This window comes from Haliotis rubra, unplaced genomic scaffold (assembly GCF_003918875.1).
Source record: "Haliotis rubra isolate DU_JTF1 unplaced genomic scaffold, ASM391887v1 Scf267, whole genome shotgun sequence".
Classification (NCBI taxonomy): Eukaryota; Metazoa; Mollusca; class Gastropoda; order Lepetellida; family Haliotidae; genus Haliotis; species Haliotis rubra.
Genome location: NW_025766747.1, coordinates 927,902 through 951,892, shown reverse-complemented (window position 1 = coordinate 951,892; position 23,991 = coordinate 927,902). Strand labels below are relative to the sequence as shown.

The 23,991-nt window shown below is 41.5% G+C and overlaps 1 protein-coding gene and 1 long non-coding RNA gene across 4 annotated transcripts; one reads left to right on the top strand and one right to left on the bottom strand.

The window, feature by feature from the left end:
- Positions 1 to 4,586: 4,586 nt before the first annotated feature.
- On the bottom strand, positions 4,587 to 20,756 carry LOC124280402. Of its 3 annotated transcripts, none has more exons than XM_046716311.1 (20): positions 20,679 to 20,756; positions 19,508 to 19,673; positions 18,371 to 18,869; positions 16,701 to 17,819; positions 16,346 to 16,491; positions 15,875 to 15,997; positions 15,448 to 15,570; positions 15,222 to 15,293; positions 13,779 to 13,900; positions 13,587 to 13,691; positions 12,759 to 12,848; positions 12,526 to 12,648; positions 11,761 to 11,959; positions 11,360 to 11,506; positions 10,679 to 10,770; positions 10,290 to 10,360; positions 9,991 to 10,079; positions 6,910 to 7,066; positions 6,024 to 6,103; positions 4,587 to 5,625 (listed from the first exon to the last, which is right to left on the bottom strand). In XM_046716311.1, the coding sequence occupies exons 1-20, from the start codon at positions 20,721 to 20,723 to the stop codon at positions 5,621 to 5,623; spliced, it is 3,573 nt and encodes a 1,190-aa protein (XP_046572267.1). In that variant the 5' UTR covers positions 20,724 to 20,756; the 3' UTR covers positions 4,587 to 5,620. The 3 variants fall into 3 exon arrangements, with proteins under 3 accessions (XP_046572267.1, XP_046572268.1, XP_046572269.1); XM_046716312.1 differs by having other exon boundaries at positions 20,622 to 20,728; XM_046716313.1 differs by lacking the exon at positions 20,679 to 20,756 and adding an exon at positions 20,414 to 20,547.
- On the top strand, positions 7,125 to 9,698 carry LOC124280403. Its single transcript, XR_006899673.1, has 8 exons — positions 7,125 to 7,367; positions 7,641 to 7,730; positions 8,016 to 8,060; positions 8,713 to 8,805; positions 8,947 to 8,991; positions 9,040 to 9,222; positions 9,271 to 9,315; positions 9,637 to 9,698. It is a non-coding gene; the product is annotated as an uncharacterized LOC124280403 (long non-coding RNA).
- Positions 20,757 to 23,991: the final 3,235 nt, after the last annotated feature.

The window sequence follows — 23,991 nt, the reverse complement described above, 5'->3', positions numbered from 1 at the left end:
TCTGTGGGTTAAAGGGGAACCTGTAGAACTGTCAGTGGATATATTAGATGTGCATGTGTACCTGAAGATCAAAGGGGAACCTGTAGAACTGTCAGTGGATATATTAGATGTGCTGTGTACCTGAAGATCAAAGGGGAACCTGTAGAACTGTCAGTGGATATATTAGATGTGCATGTGTACCTGAAGGTCAAAGGGGAACCTGTAGAACTGTCAGTGGATATATTAGATGTGCATGTGTACCTGAAGATCAAAGGGGAACCTGTAGAACTGTCAGTGGATATATTAGATGTGCATGTGTACCTGAAGGTCAAAGGGGAACCTGTAGAACTGTCAGTGGATATATTAGATGTGCATGTGTACCTGAAGGATATATAAGATGTACTGTGTATCTGTGGGTTAAAGGGGAACCTGTAGAACTGTCAGTGGATATATTAGATGTGCATGTGTACCTGAAGGTCAAAGGGGAACCTGTAGAACTGTCAGTGGATATATAAGATGTGCTGTGTACCTGAAGGTCAAAGGGGAACCTGTAGAACTGTCAGTGGATATATTAGATGTGCTGTGTATCTGTGGGTTAAAGGGGAACCTGTAGAACTGTCAGTGGATATATTAGATGTGCATGTGTACCTGAAGGTCAAAGGGGAACCTGTAGAACTGTCAGTGGATATATTAGATGTGCTGTGTACCTGAAGATCAAAGGGGAACCTGTAGAACTGTCAGTGGATATATTAGATGTGCATGTGTACCTGAAGATCAAAGGGGAACCTGTAGAACTGTCAGTGGATATATTAGATGTGCTGTGTACCTGAAGATCAAAGGGGAACCTGTAGAACTGTCAGTGGATATATTAGATGTGCTGTGTATCTGTGGGTTAAAGGGGAACCTGTAGAACTGTCAGTGGATATATTAGATGTGCATGTGTACCTGAAGATCAAAGGGGAACCTGTAGAACTGTCAGTGGATATATTAGATGTGCTGTGTATCTGAGGGTTAAAGGGGAACCTGTAGAACTGTCAGTGGATATAATAGATGTGCTGTGTATCTGAGGGTTAAAGGGGAACCTGTAGAACTGTCAGTGGATATATTAGATGTACTGTGTATCTGTGGGTTAAAGGGGAACCTGGAGAACTGTCAGTGGACATATAAGATGTGCATGTGTACCTGAAGGTCAAAGGGGAACCTGTAGAACTGTCAGTGGATATATAAGATGTGCTGTGTACCTGAAGGTCAAAGGGGAACCTGTAGAACTGTCAGTGGATATATTAGATGTGCTGTGTATCTGTGGGTTAAAGGGGAACCTGTAGAACTGTCAGTGGATATATTAGATGTGCATGTGTACCTGAAGGTCAAAGGGGAACCTGTAGAACTGTCAGTGGATATATTAGATGTGCTGTGTACCTGAAGATCAAAGGGGAACCTGTAGAACTGTCAGTGGATATATTAGATGTGCTGTGTACCTGAAGATCAAAGGGGAACCTGTAGAACTGTCAGTGGATATATTAGATGTGCTGTGTACCTGAAGATCAAAGGGGAACCTGTAGAACTGTCAGTGGATATATTAGATGTGCTGTGTATCTGTGGGTTAAAGGGGAACCTGTAGAACTGTCAGTGGATATATTAGATGTGCATGTGTACCTGAAGATCAAAGGGGAACCTGTAGAACTGTCAGTGGATATATTAGATGTGCTGTGTATCTGAGGATCAAAGGGGAACCTGTAGAACTGTCAGTGGATATATTAGATGTGCATGTGTACCTGAAGGTCAAAGGGGAACCTGTAGAACTGTCAGTGGATATATTAGATGTGCTGTGTATCTGAGGGTTAAAGGGGAACCTGTAGAACTGTCAGTGGATATATTAGATGTGCTGTGTATCTGAGGGTTAAAGGGGAACCTGTAGAACTGTCAGTGGATATATTAGATGTACTGTGTATCTGTGGGTTAAAGGGGAACCTGTAGAACTGTCAGTGGACATATTAGATTTGCATGTGTACCTGAAGGTCAAAGGGGAACCTGTAGAACTGTCAGTGGATATAAGATGTGCATGTGTACCTGAAGGTCAAAGGGGAACCTGTAGAACTGACAGTGGATATATAAGATGTGCTGTGTATCTGAGGGTTAAAGGGGAACCTGTAGAACTGTCAGTGGATATATAAGATGTGCTGTGTATCTGTGGGTTAAAGGGGAACCTGCAGAACTGTCAGTGGATATATAAGATGTACTGTGCATCTGAGGGTTAAAGGGGAACCTGTAGAACTGTCAGTGGATATATAAGATGTGCATGTGTATCTGAGGGTTAAAGGGGAACCTGTAGAACTGTCAGTGGATATATTAGATGTGCTGTGTATCTGTGGGTTAAAGGGGAACCTGTAGAACTGTCAGTGGATATATTAGATGTGCATGTGTACCTGAAGATCAAAGGGGAACCTGTAGAACTGTCAGTGGATATATAAGATGTGCTGTGTACCTGAAGATCAAAGGGGAACCTGTAGAACTGTCAGTGGATATATTAGATGTGCATGTGTACCTGAAGATCAAAGGGGAACCTGTAGAACTGTCAGTGGATATATAAGATGTGCTGTGTATCTGTGGGTTAAAGGGGAACCTGTAGAACTGTCAGTTGATATATTAGATGTGCTGTGTATCTGTGGGTTAAAGGGGAACCTGTAGAACTGTAAGTGGATATATTAGATGTGCATGTGTACCTGAAGATCAAAGGGGAACCTGTAGAACTGTCAGTGGATATATAAGATGTGCTGTGTATCTGTGGGTTAAAGGGGAACCTGCTGAACTGTCAGTGGATATATTAGATGTGCATGTGTACCTGAAGGTCAAAGGGGAACCTGTAGAACTGACAGTGGATATATAAGATGTGCTGTGTATCTGAGGGTTAAAGGGGAACCTGTAGAACTGTCAGTGGATATATAAGATGTGCTGTGTATCTGTGGGTCAAAGGGGAACCTGTAGAACTGACAGTGGATATATTAGATGTGCATGTGTACCTGAAGGTCAAAGGGGAACCTGTAGAACTGACAGTGGATATATAAGATGTGCTGTGTATCTGGAGATGTGCTGTGGTCTAAAGGGGAACCTGTAGAACTGTCAGTGGATATATTAGATGTGCTGTGTATCTGTGGGTTAAAGGGGAACCTGCAGAACTGTCAGTGGATATATTAGATGTGCATGTGTACCTGAAGGTCAAAGGGGAACCTGTAGAACTGACAGTGGATATATTAGATGTGCATGTGTACCTGAAGGTCAAAGGGGAACCTGTAGAACTGACAGTGGATATATAAGATGTGCTGTGTATCTGTGGGTTAAAGGGGAACCTGTAGAACTGTCAGTGGATATATTAGATGTACTGTGTATCTGTGGGTTAAAGGGGAACCTGTAGAACTGTCAGTGGATATATTAGATGTGCATGTGTACCTGAAGGTCAAAGGGGAACTTGCTGAATTGTCAGTGGATATATAAGATGTGCCTGTGTATCTGAGGGTTAAAGGGGAACCTGCTGAACTGTCAGCCGCTAGCCGACCAGTCCTTGTTGTACCAATTAATGCCGAGCGCCAGGCAGGGATCAACAAGTACCACATTTTAACGTCTTTAGGTATGACGCGGCCGGGGTCGAACCCGCGATCTTCCGCTCTCCAGGCGGACGCTCTAACCTGTGGCGGTCCTGTGTACTCTGAAAACATATGTGTCACGTCTGATAAATGGCATGATTTTACTGACCATGTGTTGTTTTTCGTACCTAATGCGACGGAGCTGACAAGCGATTCCAGATCTGTCAAGTGCAAACATCATATATTTGTTTAATCCGGTTTGAAAACAACATGTCTATTCTTTAAATTTTGTTTTTAGAATTTGTGTTAAATGTACTGAAAATGTACATGTGGAATTACGTCTTGCATCAGTTAACGTGGGTCAGTCCATTGTTACACGTTGGTCAGTTCATTGTTACACGTGGGTCAGTTCATTGTTACACATCTGTTCAGCTGGAGTTTGTGATAGCTGTCGGATCATGAACTGGATGATGTCATGAATAGATGACTAAACTTTACAGCCTGCTGCCTTTTGTCGGAATAAATGTTACATGTTGGGATAACGTTAAACGTAGACACTAAAACGTGAATTTTACAGTTGTGTACAAAATGTGATGCCATGAGATACGTGCAGACACGCGTGTACTTGGAGTGTATATATGCTGGATAGGATTGGTTTGTTTGTTGTTTAACGCTGCGCTCAGACATATTCTTGCTATGTGGCGGCGATCTGTAAATAGTCGAGTCTGGACCAGACAATCCAGTGATCAACAGCAGGATTGAATGTCCCATAGTAGAAGTAGCAACATCCTGTCTTCTTGCGATGTCTCAGCAGGAAATCCGCAAACAAAATAATGCACAGGATTGTTACAGTGTCTTCCATTAGTAAACAACAGCGACTGCAACAGAGAGGGAGCTTGATATGTGATCAGCGAGTCGGCGGATGGAATGATCTAACAGAATCCTCCGCGACATTGTTGACTGGAAGTTCCAGCAGCAAGTCATTGTTATCCAAACAATGTGTCACATACATACAACAGATACATGTTCAATGTTTCATCTTTATTTCACGCATAGATTGAAAAATACATAATATATGTTTGTTCATTTGCAATTAGGAAAAATCGACAAAAGCATAACGCAATGATAAAGCATGTGGTCATAAGAATAATAGCGCACATGATTCTAAATCATAACCAGTTATCTAACAGATGGGGAGAAGGCGACAGTAAGTAGTGCACTTGTGTCCAATTCCGTTGTCTTTTTGGACAATAAAATACGATTGAAACAATCCCAGAAAAAATCCGTCGTTACTATTGTGAGGACAAAATGCAAAAAATATTTGAAAAAACGGAACAATGTTTTGGGACGTGCTTGATGTCCTGAATCAAATATGTCGTAAAAAGGAATGAAATTGTTTGGCTACACCCTTCAGAGAATTAACTGACATGAACTGTAGAGATAAAAAAAAATATCCTGTCTACAACACAACAATCTCAGGTAAACCCCGCTTCTTTTCCTCCAAAGATTCTTATTTTGTGTCCCTATACAATGTCTATGGTGACTATATTACATGACAACTAAGCTTTGAACGTTTATGTGAAATACAAGAATGTTGCAGCATGTCAGCTCATAATCTATATGGAATATTTGCATAAAATTAAACACAAATATGTAGTAATGTGTAAGATATAGGTTTTGTGTAGTTTTATTCTAGGATATCATCTAGGCTAAACTTAAACGTTTGTGCTCAGTGATACATTGATGCATGCTTTGAGTCGTGTAATCAGTCACTGTTACGTGTACACGTACATTAAAGGTTTATAGGCATTTTTTAGTGTTCACAAATAAAACTGACATGTGATTATTTTAGCACTGACCAAACACATTGTACACAACTAAAATGAATCATGACTGTCGCTGTGACAGCAGCAGGAAGGAAAGCTTACCATCCTGTACTGGGGTTTGATTAGCGACAGGTCAGTTTATCACTGCACTCTAATTACGGTCTGAGCACACGAAATGATTAAATGAAAAGCTCTTGTTGGCGTACTACGAAAACATCAGACTGGTCCCCTCGATCATTCTGAAAATAACCAAACATGACAACAGAGACTACACACGAGGAGGCAAACATGTCCGATTACTCGTTCAACAAATCCTGACTACGTTTAAAGTTATAAACACATCAGGAGTTGTGTTGTTTTGTATAGATGCGAACTTATTTCCTTGTCGGAGATGTCCTTCCTGCACACTTCTTAGAGACTAGTATCACTTCAAGGCGTGTAAACATCAGCCTTCAGCAATTTTATCTTTTCTAAGATTTAGGAAGAATGCCTTGAAATAATTAATAGAAAGTCTATTATGGTTATTGGTCAAATAATACTTATTGTTTCCACATCACAGAATCAGAATGTGCACATGTGAGTTATCTATGTATTTTCCAATACATGTATCAATTGTGTGTGGCCTTCAAAACATTACCTATAGCTCGTTTCCTGATCCGAACGGTTGACTGGTTTGTAATTGACTTTTCTTGCATAGACTTGAACATAACTCTGTAGCTAAGGGTGGAAAAGAAAACATTTAGAAGCCCATATGGCAATGGCAACATCCCTGTGAAAGGTGGTATGAGAGACTGTGATGCATTAGTGATACCGTTTCCAGGATAAAGATTTGTTCTTCTGATTTAAGGTTTCACTGAAACAGTATGATGTTTGGCCTTCTTGTAAATTACGATATGACTCTTGTAAATTACGATATGATATTCCCTCACATAGCAATGTCGGAATGACAAGGAATGTTATCACCTTTCATTGTTGTCAATTACGATATGACTCTGTGATATTCCCTCACATAGCAATGTCGGAATGACAAGGAATGTTATCACCTTTCATTGTTGTCAATTACGATATGACTCTGTGATATTCCCTCACATAGCAATGTCGGAATGACAAGGAATGTTATCACCTTTCATTGTTGTCAATTACGATATGACTCTGTGATATTCCCTCACATAGCAATGTCGGAATGACAAGGAATGTTATCGCCTTTCATTGTTGTAAATTACGATATGACTCTGTGATATTCCCTCACATAGCAATGTCCGAATGACAAGGAATGTTATCACCTTTCATTGTTGTCAATTACGATATGACTCTGTGATATTCCCTCACATAGCAATGTCGGAATGACAAGGAATGTTATCACCTTTCATTGTTGTCAATTACGATATGACTCTGTGATATTCCCTCACATAGCAATGTCGGAATGACAAGGAATGTTATCGCCTTTCATTGTTGTAAATTACGATATGACTCTGTGATATTCCCTCACATAGCAATGTCCGAATGACAAGGAATGTTGTCACCTTTCATTGTTTCTCTGAAGCAGGCAAGAACCTTCAGAACGTTTCTTGTAGGCTGAAGTTATTCTGTCACTGTCGGACGGAGAGTAGTCCTGCCACCCTCGCTGCTTGTCCTCCCTCTGCCACAGATAGCTGTCAGCCACTCGGGCTATGTGTTGTTCTGCAGGTCACATGGCAACATGCTATACATCAAACATATCAGTTCCATATGTCCAGATTAATTCTTTATCGAATGCGTAACTGGTCATGTTATCTAATAGACGTTTCTCGTCAAGCAAAATATAACTGTTTATGTTATCTACCAGACGTACCTGCTCCAGTAAAAGGTAACTGTTCATGCTATCTACCAGACGTACCTGCTCCAGTGAAAGGTAACTGTTCATGTTATCTACCAGACGTACATGCTCCAGTGAAAGGTAACTGTTTATGCTATCTACCAGACGTACCTGGTCCAGTGAAAGGTAACTGTTCATGTTATCTACCAGTGTTACCTTGTTGTACAGAGCAAGGTAATTTTTCATGCTATCTACCAGACGTACCTGCTCCAGTGAAAGGTAACTGTTCATGTTATCTACCAGACGTACCTGGTCCAGTGAAAGGTAACTGTTCATGCTATCTACCAGACGTACCTGGTCCAGTGAAAGGTAACTGTTCATGTTATCTACCAGTGCTACCTTGTACAGAGCAAGGTAACTGTTCATGCTATCTACCAGGCTTACCTGCTCCAGTGAAAGGTAACTGTTCATGCTATCTACCAGACGTACCTGCTCCAGTGAAAGGTAACTGTTCATGTTATCTACCAGACGTACCTGGTCCAGTGAAAGGTAACTGTTCATGTTATCTACCAGTGTTACCTTGTTGTACAGAGCAAGGTAACTGTTCATGTTATCTACCAGTGTTACCTTGTTGTTCAGAGCAAGGTAACTGTTCATGTTATCTACCAGTGTTACCTTGTTGTACGGTGCTAGGTAACTGTTCATACTATCTACCAGACGTACCTGGTCCAGTGAAAAGTAACTGTTCATGTTATCTACCAGTGTTACCTTGTTGTACAGAGCAAGGTAACTGTTCATGTTATCTACCAGTGTTACCTTGTTGTACGGTGCTAGGTAACTGTTCATACTATCTACCAGACGTACCTGGTCCAGTGAAAGGTAACTGTTCATGTTATCTACCAGTGTTACCTTGTTGTACAGAGCAAGGTAATTTTTCATGCTATCTACCAGACGTACCTGCTCCAGTGAAAGGTAACTGTTCATGTTATCTACCAGACGTACCTGGTCCAGTGAAAGGTAACTGTTTATGCTATCTACCAGACGTACCTGGTCCAGCGAAAGGTAACTGTTCATGTTATCTACCAGTGTTACCTTGTACAGAGCAAGGTAACTGTTCATGCTATCTACCAGACTTACCTGCTCCAGTGAAAGGTAACTGTTCATGTTATCTACCAGACGTACCTGCTCCAGTGAAAGGTAACTGTTCATGTTATCTACCAGACGTACCTGGTCCAGTGAAAGGTAACTGTTCATGTTATCTACCAGTGTTACCTTGTTGTACAGAGCAAGGTAACTGTTCATGTTATCTACCAGTGTTACTGTTTGTTGATCAGAGCAAGGTAACTGTTCATGTTATCTACCAGTGTTACCTTGTTGTACGGTGCTGAAGGTAACTGTTCATACTATCTACCAGACGTACCTGGTCCAGTGAAAAGTAACTGTTCATGTTATCTACCAGTGTTACCTTGTTGTACAGAGCAAGGTAACTGTTCATGTTATCTACCAGTGTTACCTTGTTGTACGGTGCAAGGTAACTGTTCATACTATCTACCAGACGTACCTGGTCCAGTGAAAGGTAACTGTTCATGTTATCTACCAGTGTTACCTTGTTGTACAGAGCAAGGTAACTGTTCATGTTATCTACCAGTGTTACCTTGTTGTACGGTGCTAGGTAACTGTTCATACTATCTACCAGACGTACCTGGTCCAGTGAAAAGTAACTGTTCATGTTATCTACCAGTGTTACCTTGTTGTACAGAGCAAGGAAACTGTTCATGCTATCTACCAGACGTACCTGCTCCAGTGAAAGGTAATTGTTCATGTTATCTACCAGTGTAACCTTGTTGTACAGAGCAAGGTAACTGTTCATGTTATCTACCAGACGTACCTGCTCCAGTGAAAGGTAACTGTTCATGTTATCTACCAGACGTACCTGCTCCAGTGAAAGGTAACTGTTCATGTTATCTACCAGACGTACCTGCTCCAGTCAAAGGTAACTGTTCATGTTATCTACCAATGTTACCTTGTTGTACAGAGCAAGGTAACTGTTCATGTTATCTACCAGTGTTACCTTGTTGTTCAGAGCAAGGAAACTGTTCATGCTATCTACCAGACGTACCTGGTCCAGTGAAAGGTAACTGTTCATGTTATCTACCAGTGTTACCTTGTTGTTCAGAGCAAGGAATCTGTTCATGCTATCTACCAGACATACCTGCTCCAGTGAAAGGTAATTGTTCATGTTATCTACCAGACGTACCTGCTCCAGTGAAAGGTAACTGTTCATGTTATCTACCAGACGTACCTGGTCCAGTGAAAGGTAATTGTTCATGTTATCTACCAGACGTACCCGCTCCAGTGAAAGGTAACTGTTCATGTTATCTACCAGACGTACCTGCTCCAGTCAAAGGTAACTGTTCATGTTATCTAACAGTGTTACCTTCTTGTACAGAGCAAGGTAACTGTTCATGCTATCTACCAGACGTACCTGGTCCAGTGCAAGGTAACTGTTCATGTTATCTACCAGTGTTACCTTGTTGTTCAGAGCAAGGAAACTGTTCATGCTATCTACCAGACGTACCTGCTCCAGTGAAAGGTAACTGTTCATGTTATCTACCAGTGTTACCTTGTTGTTCAGAGCAAGGAAACTGTTCATGCTATCTACCAGACATACCTGCTCCAGTGAAAGGTAACTGTTCATGTTATCTACCAGTGTTACCTTGTTGTACAGAGCAAGGAAACTGTTCATACTATCTACCAGACGTACCTGGTCCAGTGAAAGGTAACTGTTCATACTATCTACCAGACGTACCTGGTCCAGTCCTCGACAACTGTTCATGTCTTGCTGGCTGTTCACCATCTGGTTTAGCTGTTGACTCAAGAAGACAAGCGACAGGATCTCTGTGAAAGTGAGAGATAGCTAATTTGGTTCAGCGTTGCTTTCAACAGTACTTAAGAGATATCCCTCAAGAATCAAACCCATTGAACTCCAATTAAGAAGGCGAACTGGCATGTCGGACATGAACCGTGACATACGGATGGTAACAAGGCGAACAAGGTGAACCGGGCGAGGAGCGACTCACAAGAAAGGATACGTTTCGGAGAACTCACCGGATAGATAAATCAAATTTGTTGGTTTCCCCGAACCTGTATACATATATATTTCCGTTCTGCCACCGCACCTACAAAACAGAAGAGCTTATGTGTAGAATATCAACCTCACTAATGTCTATTAAGCTTTGTAAAATCCATTTGCAATAACTTTTAAATATGATCTCTCTCTCTCTCTCTCTCTCTCTCGCTGCTGTGTTTTGTTGACAGAGGGCCGTCCCCGTTAAACATATATTATGTTAAATGACTAAAAAAGACAGAGGACGACGTTTGTCTTTAATTTACTTGTGCAAATTTACACATTTGTTTGATGTGTCCCAGAAACTGTTACTAATAGATTTGTCTTATAGACAGTTCACATTACATGGTTGAATGGCGACACATCCTACCATGACTTTCCCATCCATGTTTACTCTGATGATGGCACCTGTACCGCCACGACCGCCATCCTGGTCTCCATACGTCATGTGCCAATCAGGACCTGGTATGGACAGTCATTAATATAACTACTACATACTTTGGATGTGTCGTCATATGACTAAGATGTATCGTCATATGAATCAGATGTATCATCGTATAGCTCATGTGTATCGTCATATAAATCAGATGTAACTTGAGTGAGTGTGTGAGTGAGTTTAGTTTTACGCCGCTTTTAGCAATATTCCAGAGGGGGGGGGGGGACAACAGAAATGGGCTTCACACATTGTACCCATGTGGGGAATCGAACCCGAGCGAACGCTTTAACCACTAGGCTACCCAACCTCTCCACATGTAACTTGACATAACCCATATGTGTCGTGATATGAATCAGAAGTGTCCTGACATACCCCCAGCATATGGACATACATATTACACGTATCATCGAATAACTGAAAGGTATTTTCATGTTGATATACGTCCCACCTCTTATGTGTGTCGTCAGATATGTCAGACATGTGGACATTTGGGGCCTGATCAAGGAAAGGTACGAACGTTACGTAGAAAGTGCGCATAATGAACACAAGTATTTGGCTTTATGGTCGTCCTATATACACGTTATCTAACTTCATTGTTTTGTCTCAGCCTCTGACCTCTCTCTACTTGCAAGCCGACGTCAACGTTTCCGCCGCCGTCCAGGACTCGCGGTTGGTCATGTACCTCAGTGACGTCATAGCATCCATTTTGACCAAATCTGTACACATTAAGATGGCCGCTGTCCCAGTATACCCACACGTACTCTGGCAGTAAATAAGATGACGTAGTTAGTACAACGAAAACTATTAAGCATCAGAGATGACAAACGGTGGACGGTTCTAAAACGCCCCATAATCCTATGTAATGAAATATTATGATATAACCCTCGATATACTTAAAGTGTTTTGGTAAATACCGTCAGGGTTGTCATGATTGTCAGTCATTTGCGATAAACAATAACCGACTGTTACAAATCTATCTAAACTGTTAGGATTCTGGTTTCAATACAGCGACTTACTGGCGTCCAGTCCGTGATTAATGATCGTTCCCGCCCCTTCCGTATCCTGGTTGCCCCACACCCAGTCTTGGCTGCGCACTACTCGTGTACCCAAAGAGGGGAGACTTGGAGCTTCGTATATGTTCGCAAACGAGTATTTGGAACCGTAAACAATGGCCACTTTGTATAGATGTTCCTGTGTAAGGTCTCTAACGTCCTCCTGAAGACAAGCAGTTGTTATGACATTAATCAGGTTGTATCTTCTTGTCAGAAAGACAAGTGAGTGAGTGAGTGAGTGAGTGAGTGAGTTTAGTTTCACGCTGCTTTTAGCATTATTCCAGCAACATCACAGCGGAGAAAGACAAGTAAATGTTGTATAGTCACTAAGGGATGTACGCTGATGTACAGTGGCATTAAACGTTGTGCTCTGGAGAGGTTTTTTTAAGCAAGGTTTTATTTGTTCGTTTCTTGTTAGACGTATCAATATCCCACCAATACGACGACGGTCTGAAAATAATGACTTCGAGGATGACATGAGGATGCAACTATGCAAATGGAAACAAGTCAGTGAGCTACACCATATGATTCCATTACTCAGCATGGGTTGCTGATTCCTGACCGCATCATCACTGGTTACTCTCGTCACATGATGTTCAGCTAATTATATAAATGCATCCCACATAACTTATGTGTGGCGAGAGTTGTGTGCATTTCTCTTGACTTGACTCTTGACGCCTTACACCATCGAATGTATAAACTTCCTTTATATCACATCGTTTAGCTTACCATCTCGTCCTGTTTAGTATCGGGTGAAAGCTGGATGGTCAGTTGCCTTGACCTCAAGTCTTCAAACATGGCAGAGTCCATGCGTTTGTCTCTGATCAGTTCCAAGGAATCCCCAGCAAGTTTCTACAAAGGTAATTCAGAAATAAAAACAAACAGCACGGATGTGTCCGTTTAGTGGCAAATGTCAGTAGTATGTGATCAATTATATCAGGTGTCTGAACATCTCTACTTACATGCAGCCGTTGATGTCGGCAGAGCTTCCTGATGGCGCTGCCCTCAATCAGCATACCTCCACATAGCCTTCCCATTGACAGCAGGAAACTCTGGGTGGGGAATGATTAACAGTTGAACAGGGAATATATCAAATAGAAAATGTCAAGCAAGGTGGTGAGGGATTACATGTCACGTGTTGTAATAAATATCCACTCCCAACGAAACCCGTTTAAACAATTTCAGATATATGATATAGCTGATCATGGTTTATACAGTGGGAAATCAGAATGTCTTTCTTTGAAAGTATTGAGGCCATGGAGATTCTTCCTCGAGGTAACGTATAGCAGTACATATTTTTGAAGCTTACTTTTTTAATATCTCTCTGGTTGAACCACATATGGCAAACTGATACCGTGCATGGTTGATATACCCACATTCTCTTTTGTAAATTTGCTTTCCATAGCAATTGTTTTCTAAAAGCCCAAACGTATGATACCTTAATGGTACACTGTCACAATGCAACTAAACATGATACAGTTAAAGTGAGTGAGTGAGTTTAGTTTTACACCTCACTCAGCAATATTCCAGCTTGATGGCGGCGGTCTGTAAATAATCGAGTCTGGGCCAGACAATCCAGTGATCAACAGCATGAGCATCGATCTGCGCAATTGGGAAGTGATGACATATGTCAACCAAGTAAGGGAGCCTGATCAGCCGATCCCGTTAGACGCCTCGCACGACAAGCATGGGTTAAAAGCAAGGCACATTCTAACCCGGACCTTCACGGGTTGATATAGTTAAAGATGGTTATTCATCTTTACACATAACTTCACGAACAATGTACCAACCATATCGGACCGACCCACTGGGACCACCACAACTGGGTGTGGCACATAATCCCCGGGCTGTCTCTGTCTCAACTGGCTGAATGTGTGGGTCAGGACCGCCTTCTCCTGAAACAGTGGAATTGACACGTAACGGTTTATAACACCAGCATAGCCGTACACAAGTCCATGTCTAGGCATTATCAATGGGCTAACCTGTTCACTAGTCACATGTCCATCCTGCGCAGCCTCTGGTAGTGTGCCTGTGGCCAGACCGTCCGTGATGATTATAAATCTTGGTGGGAGTTTCAGGCTGCCTCCGATGTTAAGTATTCCTCCTGAAGACAAATAGTAACATATTCCAGCGTGAAAACCCTCTGATGTTAAGTATTTATTCTGAAGACAAATAGTAACATATTCCTGCATGAAACCCCTATGATGTTAAGTATTTCTTCGGAAGACAAATAGTAACATATTCCAGCATGAAAACCCTCCGATGTTAAGTATTTCTACTGAAGACAAATAGTAACATATTCCAGCATGAAAACCCTCTGATGTTAAGTATTCCTTCTGAAGACAAATAGTAACATATTCCAGCATGAAAATGTTAAGTATTCCTTCTGATGACAAATAGTAACATATTCCAGCATGAAAACTCTCTGATGTTAAGTATTCATCCTGGAGACAAATAGTAACATATTCCAGCATGAAAACCCTCTGATGTTAAGTATTCCTTCTGAAGACAAATAGTAACATATTCCAGCGTGAAAACCCTCTGATATTAAGTATTTCTTCTGAAGACAAATAGTAACATATTCCAGCATGAAAACCCTCTGATGTTAAGTATTTCTTCTGAAGACAAATAGTAACATATTCCAGCATGAAAACCCTCTGATGTTAAGTATTCCTCCTGAAGACAAATAGTAACATATTCCAGCATGAAAACCCTCTGATGTTAAGTATTCCTCGTGAAGACAAATAGTAACATAGTCCAGCATGAAAACCCTCTGATGTTAAGTAATTCTACTGAAGACAAATAGTAACATATTCCAGCAGGAAAACTCTCTGATGTTAAGCATTCATCCTGAAGACAAATAGTAACATATACCAGCATGAAAACCCTCCGATGTTAAGTAATTCTACTGAAGACAAATAGTAACATATTCCAGCATGAAAACCCTCTGATGTTAAGTATTTCTTCTGAAGACAAATAGTAACATATTCCAGCAGGAAAACTCTCTGATGTTAAGTATTCCTCCTGAAGACAAATAGTAACATATTCCAGCATGAAAACCCTCTGATGTTAAGTATTCCTCGTGAAGACAAATAGTAACATATTCCAGCATGAACACCCTCTGATGTTAAGTATGTCTTCTGAAGACAAATAGTAACATATTCCAGCATGAAAACCTATGTCGAAACGTCGCCTCCACAGAATAAAAGAAGTTGTATATCCATATAATTGTCATTATTCTTCATCAACTCAACTTCTAAAATGCCCATCAAACAGGACGACAGAATCTGCTTACTAAGATACAGACAGCAGATATGATTACATAGAATTGAAATGTATTATGTAGACTAAGGGTTGACAACTTCCGTCAAAGTGTACCCCATCTAACGATATACCGGCCATGTAGGTGACGGCGTTGTACATACCTCTTCCTGTGCACGTCATCGCTACCAGAAGCCCTTCATTCAGCGGGGATGGCCCTCCTGGCTTCAGGGTATCTGGGTGGCAAACATATACACATTAGATATACACAAGAACAGGATACCTCTAAATATGCATTCAGAGCAAAGAAAGCAAACACAATCTGACGTCTGACTGACACATTCACTTTACATATTAACACACATTATCTGATAAGGCATGACATCATACCTATAGCATCCCTCAAACTCCCGTAGTCATTTGACAGTTGGTGTAGCACTCGGGCACGACCTCCAAAAGTAACCAGGGCGATATTTTCCTCCATTTCGTATTGTTCCGCGATATCCTCAATGCCTGAATGTACATCAAACATATCTTACTATCACATCACCACACAAAATTTAATCAATTTCTGTCTGTAACTCATTTACAGTACATCATTATATTCAAGCTGAGCTGACAACGATGAATCCGAAAGGGCCTAATAATACTACCACCTAAAACGAATACGTGTATCTGTTCAGCTCTCTGTTATAGGTTAGCTGGCATCCCAGCTGAAAGAAGTACTCGCAAGAAAAAAATTCCTTTGCTTCCAGTTTCTTTTTATAACAAAATCCGCACGTCATCACGGGACATAAGGAGCTGAGTACAAACGTACCGTTTATGAAGTCGTGGAGAATGGTGGTTATTTGCTGGAATGCTTCTCCCTTCACGCTGTCCGATGTGTCGATACAGATGACGGTGTCCAGGGCGGCCTCTACGCTGGGTACAGTGCTCGAGTCTGTAATTTGTTTGTTACTGCTTCAAAAACATGCATTGACCAGATCTGTAATGTCACTCACTAATGCTATATACATATATTTTTGTATCTGTTCGTTGATATTTATCAGAATATTAAAAATAATGGCGGTTTACAGAGCGCAAAATCTCATCTGCCAAGTAAACACTTATGACGTTGCACTTCTGCAACAATGTAGAGCCGATCCAAGGCCCCAGAAACTGTCACAAATCCAGCTTGCCAAACTTAGTCACCAGTCCAACTACTCTGCGCAACTGCATACATCTAATTGGTGCGCCAGAAACGTTCTTTAATGTCTGCTTCGTGGAGCCCCAGGGGAAATAACGGTACCTTCACATTGAGCTTCCGCCACACTCTCCCACATTCTGCTGCTGTCCGCGCTGTCCTGCTCTCCAACCATGCTCTCCAACAGTGTCTGCATCCGCTGCTCTCCGTTTGGTTCATCGCATAGTCGGGTCTTGGTCATTATCACTTGTCTGAAAACAATGACTTTGTCAGTATATGCATAATATTTCTCATCTTAGATCACATAATACTAAAACAACTTGATCTGTAAATAGGTACGATGTTTCAAGGCACTAGGCTATTACAGTGACGGAAGAGCTGCTACTACAGTGGCATTCATTACATTTATATCAAGTGTTTTGACATTCAATACACAGTACATATATTAAAAAACACTTGCCCATCTATGGTATACGATTCTTGCTTCCGGCGATCCCTTCTGCTGATGTCAAAGTTCAGTTCATCCGTCTGTAGATCAGAATACACGTCTCTCTCACTCCAGAGGTCTTCATTTACCGGTCCACTTAATCCAAAATCATCCAGGTCCCCGGCGTGGCTGCCTGTCATCCTTCCAGCTTGTCTTTGTGGTCGAGTGAGGGGTGCAGCTGTCTGCTGCGTCGCAAAATAATTCCCATGAAGAGGACACGTATGCGTTTTATATCTTGTATTCTTGTAAGGATCCACTCCTGACAGGTCATCGTTGTACACATTGCCTGTGTATGTGGTTGGTTGCTTTTGTTTCACAGATGATTGACTGTTATGTTGTGAAGCTTGTGGGTATTTCCCAATTAAATAGTAAGTCGAACGACTGTTGGTGCCGTTGTAAACAGTCGGCTTGTGTTTGGAAGTTCTAAAACGCATTTCTTGTTCCGTTCTTGGAGGAGACAAACTTCTAAGTTCATTGCCATCAATTTCTTTGATGATAGGTCCTTTGCGCTTTTGGTAGTGATATTCGGAATACTCTTCCCCTGACTCACTCTCTACATCAACCTCTTCGTCGTCATTCGTACTCTCTTCTTCCTCTTCACTGACCATGTTCTCTTCTTCCACTTCTGTCACCTTTACGTTCGACTCTTCTTCTTCTGATTCGTCTCTCATTTGATGTCGGTTGACTTCCTCCACAAGTTCCTCTCCACTTTGCGACTCTCCCTTACCCTGCACCTTTACTTCTGTTTGGTGCTCACTCTCATCCTGCGGTCCTATAGATTCGGATTTTGATGGCTCCGTTTCCAAAGAAAATTGCATTAAATCTGGTTCATCAAGAATATCCTTAGCTAGTTGGGGTTCCTCTTTTCGTCGGGATTCCTCCTGTTCACCTTTCTGTGCCAAAACATCTGATATTTGTAACAGAGCCGCTTTGATTTCCTCGTTTTGTCCCTTTTGTTCATAGAACTGAGACTCCATAAAGTGTCGCTGCTCGGCAAGTTCGCTTTCCACGGTCTTAAACCTCACCTCTACCGATGATGGAGCTTTGTGATCCACTTCTATTGTGTCATCGCACATAGTGGAAAGACTTGACCTGCAAGTATGAACAAATACTACTTGTAACTGTCACTTTAGAAACTAGATATATTTAAATATTCTTATACGAAATCTTGACCTGTAAGTATAAACAAATACTAATTGTAACTGTCACTTTAGAAACTAGATATATTTAAATATTCTTATACGAAATCAAAAAGTTTAGAAAGGGTCATTTTAATTATGGAGATATGAACCATGCTGAATCAACTGAATTAAGACTAGGTATGACCCGCGAAGACCCGTTAGAATTGATCTTCAGTAACTCATATGCTCGTAAGAGGCAACTAACGGAATCGGGTGGTCAGGCTCGCTGACTTGGTTGACAATTGGTATCCCCATTGCGTAGATCGATGCTCATGCTGTTGATGACTGGATTGTTTGGCCCAGACTCGACTGTTTACAGACCGCCGCCATCAAGCTGGAATATTGCTGAGTGAGGTGTAAAACTAAACTCACTCACTTAGACCGGGGTATGTCAAACTGGGTATTCATGTTTGGCTATACACTCCTATGCTTGGGTACTCACATGCCTGGGTTTATACTTACATGCTTGCATAATGGTTTTCGTCCGTCTGGCTGCTGTTGTCAGCCTGAAGAGCACACGAATCTCCGTCGCTACCTTGCTCATGTCCAAAACATCCACAGGCGTGTCTCTGGGACAACACTACCTTAGACCCTCTCTTCATGTTTATCTTCAACTGCATCTGGTGCTTGGCGACTGTGCACTGCGTAATGAGTTCTTTCACAAAGCCATGCAGTCTGGTTTTATCTGAAGTTAACCTACTGATGCCGGAATCAAGGCCGTGTTTAAATGTCAGCACCATTGGAGGGTACTGAACCGCGACCAGTTTCATATTGTACGTTGCGAACATTTTTGTAATGAAGTTCTCCAAGACAGTGTGATTAGTGGAAATTCCTATGGCGTAATCAGTGTTGAGAACACCTGAGGAACTATCAGTCGGTACCTGCGAGAGTGTGAGGGTTGACATGTCTACATCAGGGTTTCCTGTCTCGTCCCAGTGAATGCGAAGAAGAACGCCATAATCTGCAATGAAAATTATGTGTGAAGCATAGTCCATACTAGAGGCACATGTGCCTATTCAGATATTGCACATTGAAAGCACACCGTGAAACCCGTGCAGCAGGGAGAGGTGCATGATTTGATGGTATTGTCTGAGGATGTTATCTGTCAGCAAAGAGTAGGGTCAGTACATAATTGAAAATACCTTTAATAAATGTCTGATATCCATTTAATTTACTGATATCTCAAAATGTTACAGAAATATCAATAACATGTTTCGTGATATCTCTAAATGTGTTTAAGATATTACAAAATACCAATTACATTATCTCTATTAGATATATCTTTAATTCATTTCAAGATATCAGCAATTCTTTTCAAGATATCATTGATATGCTTCATCATATCCTTAATTCGTTTCGCGATATCATGAAATTTATTGCAGATATCTATAATTATCTCTGTTCGAGATACCTTCAATTCAATCCAAGATATCTTCAATTGAATTCAGAATATTTCTATTTTCATTCAAGATATCTCTAAAACAATTTAAGATGTCAGTATTTCTTAATGAATGTGAAAACGGCTTTCCATAAGGCCGCGATATGTCTGAAATAATGTCAACGCCTTCGTTCATTGAAATCGTACGGGCGACATCAAACCTTTAACGTCCTGATGTTCCTTGAGAGCTTCAAGCAGATCGATGTTGACGCACACATCAAGCAGACACAGTCTGGGAGGGTCATCCGACGGGTCAGGAGGGTCGGTGTACCGGAAGTAGAGTCGAGGGTCGCTTCGCCGACGCATGTCCATTCTGTACCACGATTTCTATTCACATCATAGCTAGGAATTATCAATTTGCGAAAAATACAGGTATTTTTTTTTCCACTTGGTCTTAAATGTTACATTTCAGGAGTATCAAAAACATTTTTTGCTTTCATTGGTTAACAAAAGGTGGAAGTGGCAGAAACTTGCAGTCCTGGGCCTAGATTTTCGAAGCTCTCTTATCGCTAAGATAGTCGTAAATGCCATACATTAACATTAACTTGCGACTATCTTAGCTTCGAAAATCTAGGCCCTGGGTTCAGTATAAGACAGTCGACAATAAGACATTATCCATAATTAGACAATATCGACATGAAATGTCCCCCGGCGGAATATTGCGAGAAGCGGCATATATCTTCTTTAAACAGTTTGATATATTTACAGCCACATAGTACTCGCAAAAATTTCGAATTTTAGCAGTACTTGCATTTTGTCCTTTTTACACACTGATAGAAGAGGGTAGACATGACAATAGCTGTCACCACTGACAGCGTCAAAGGGAAATAACTTTGTGAGGGTGGTTCTAATTTTGTTTCTTAAAATAGTTCACGGGTTACATTTTTTTATGTTGATATGCATGGTATGTTCAGACTTGCTAATCAAGCAAACATTAATATTGGACATATAACTTTAGGTCTACCCACATAATTTGCTTTATCTGACCCAATATAGCCATTCCACTGTTTACATATTATCTGTATTAACAGAATATCAACATGATGCAAACAACTTCTGGAAATTACCCGAAATAGTGACAGAGACCATACATTTGACTACTGACAACAGAGCTAGCGACACAACCAAATGTGTTTCCTGGTGAGGGAACAGGACACAGCAAGACTGAAAGTAGAACACATCATCACAGAACTGCAATACATCCACGAGCGCATACGCCATTAGAAATCACATCCTGATTGACCAATTCGTACACGTAAAACAAAATGAATTTACCTTGGTTAATCTTTAGCACTGCAAACGATAGAAAACTATAGAAGTTTGTTTCATTACCAAATCGTAGTCTGTAAACACGACGTTTAAAGTTGGAATTTCCATAAAATGTATATTTAGAACTGTGTTGTGCGCTATTTAAGGCTTGACCTTAACCTTGTAGCTACACGTGACAAATACAGCTGGCACACTGCCAACTTCCTGGTACGGCTTGTATTCTCGGAAAGACTGCAATGAACATGGTTAGACGGTTACATGTAATGAGATAACGAAACTAAACAATGACGGTCCAAAGTGTTGTGTCGTGTTGACATCACAGCTGTTCGACTACTGTACACATGCACCGGAGCCTCTAACAATCTGACCCACTCCTTCAACTACCATACAAGAGGCTAAGTTTAAACAGAAAACAGTAGTATCATTAATATTATATCTTCATGTTCGAATGTGGTTTCAGTCGTAAACCAGCTAAGGTCAAGCTTTAAAACACAATATAAGAAAATGACTAACCCTTTTATCTATTGCACCGCATTCGCATTCATATTTTATTGATATCCTTTGATTTAAGAGACGTCAATGGGGCTGAGATGCATCGCACTGATCGCAAAGGACTATGCTTATAATATTTACTTGCAGTAAATGGGTACCTGGTAGGATGAGATGACTGTGCGGCGTAAGACTAAACTCAACACTGACTGTGCGGCGTAAGACTAAACTCAACACTGACTTTGTGTGCGGGAATCGGGTGCCTCACGTTCAGATTGGCGTTAGAAACCCGGAAGGGACTCAACGCCGAAAGGTACTAGAGTTAGTACTTTACTGGGAATGTGTAATCCCAAATATAACATTTACCCACTTTCTATTGCATTGGCCTTGTGTCATTATGGCTCTTGGTCATGAGAAGAGTACTACATTAAATAACACCTGTCAGAGGGGCGACTTGGTCTTACGATAACCCAAGTTTCAGGGCAGTTGCTCAGTAGCTCAGATGTTCCACGGCACATGCTAAATCGCGAGTACTTTCTGTGTATAAAACCTTTACACTGAGGTGGGTAAAGCTTATTCTGTTCCCTTTGTTTCCGGCTAGGGGACTATCAATATGTTATAGAAGTAGTCTGGTTTGCTCTTTGTTCTGAACGTAGACTTTTCCACCAGTAACTCTCCGTGAAAGTGTGCTATTAAACATCCCTCTGGATTTGTGCATCAACTCTCTCATAAACGTGTTTTCTTTCTTATGCAAGTTTTACTTCAGTGAGCAACCATATGGATTTTCAAAGAGTAAGGGACATATTGGATTGAGATGAACTTTTGAAATATATTTAAAATGAATGATGTTTTTCAAACACAATGAGGCACACAGTTTAACACAAATAAAAAACAAAGGATTGTCTTCAATGCAGGATGATCACATTGCAGTTCAATAAATTTTGACTCGACATTTTTATACACACCTTCTTAAGAAAATGATCACGTATCTGTTAACCTACAACGTGGGGCAGGTAGGTACGTTTGTATGCATTATAACGTTTAAACCTCCAACACGCAAGTGGATGGTTGTTCCCTAGCACCGGAACCATATACAAACATATTAACTGACCTCTATTCAGTACACGCCTCCTCTGGGGGACAGAGGGCGGTTCATGTCTGATGGTGCACAATGTCTTTTGACTCCAGATTTGACCCCCACTACATGTAGATACCCTGCACGATGCTGACAAAGAGGTGACACAACCAACGGTTTAGGCACCATTTATTCGTTAAATAGGTTGTTTCCAGAAACAGCGATTTTCGGCTGGCGACTTGAGTCAGTTGTAGATAATTTCAGTTTCATATTCTTCAACGTCTGTTTGCAGTTATTTGTCTAATACCCGGTTAATATCAATCGTGTGAAACATTCTTTATTTGTACTTTTAAGGCCAAGGACGAAATCGTCACCTGGTGGTCCGAAGGATCCAGAGGCAAGGGATTACCATGAAGACCTGCAAAGGCAAATTGGGCCTGATAACCAAGAAGGCAAAAACTGAGGAGGAACATTTTTTGATAACGGTGTTAGCATCTACACCCAAACGTCGCATCTATTGCAATAAAGATGTTGTCTATCTATAAAAATGGTTCCTTATCATCAGACCAGCATCTAAATATCACTTAAAGAAGAAAGGCAAAAACTGACAAAAAATAATTCAGGGGTAAGGGACTCCGCCGAAAGGTCCCCAGAAAGCACAAGGAACCACTCTTGAAGACTCTGGGTGTGGACATGGGCCAAGAAGACCTCCCTAGGCTGCCAGAATTCACTGAACATAGACCTGTGTACGATAGTTTCTTCAATATTGTGCGCACCTCTTTCCCTAAAGTATACAGGTGTGTACATGTAGTGAGGGATTGGTGCAGGGTCATGATATGCCCAGACAATGACTTCGGATTATCTCACATAACGCATGGACATGGACGCATGCGTGTCCATGACATCATTTCTGGCAGAGGCTGTATCCAAGGATCTGCTTGGTTTGCATGTTCCAGGTCCGTTGGTCTTCGTCATGCCGATGCCATGTGATCCTTCTTGTGAAGATGCAGCCTCGATTCAGGTTGCACTAACCGCACACCTGATCAGTGGGGCCCTTTGTCTCTCTTGTGGATGTGTTGGACCTTACCGCGATTATGGTTTGTTGTTTTACGCTGCACTCAGCAATATTCCAGCTATACCGCGGCGTCAAAAAGTCAGCCAGCCTGACCACCTGATGCGGTTACGCCTTTGAAGACAAGCAAAGCAAGGGTTGCTGAAGACCAATTCTAAGCCTGATCTTCATGGGGAGACAAGCATGGGTTGCCGAAGACCAATTCTAACATGGATCTTCATGGGGGAGACAAGCATGGGTTGCTGCAGGCAACTTCTAAGCCTGATCTTCATAGGGGAGACAAGCATGAGTACCTGAAGACCAATTCTAAGCCTGATCTTCATGGGGGAGACAAGCATGGGTTGCTGAAGACCAATTCTAACACGGATCTTCATGGGGGAGACAAGCATGGGTTGCTGAAGGCAAATTCTAAGCCTGATCTTCATAGGGGAGACAAGCATAAGTACCTGAAGACCAATTCTAAGCCTGATCTTCATGGGGGAGACAAGCATGGGTTGCTGAAGGCCAATTCTAAGCCTGATCTTCATAGGGGAGACAAGCATGAGTAGCTGAAGACCAATTCTAAGCCGGATCTTCATGGGGGAGACAAGCATGGGTTGCTGAAGACCAATTCTAACCCGGATCTTCATGGGGGAGACAAGCATGAGTTGCTGAAGGCAAATTCTAAGCCGGATCTTCATGGGGGAGACAAGCATGAGTTGCTGAAGGCCAATTCTAAGCCTGATCTTCATAGGGGAGAC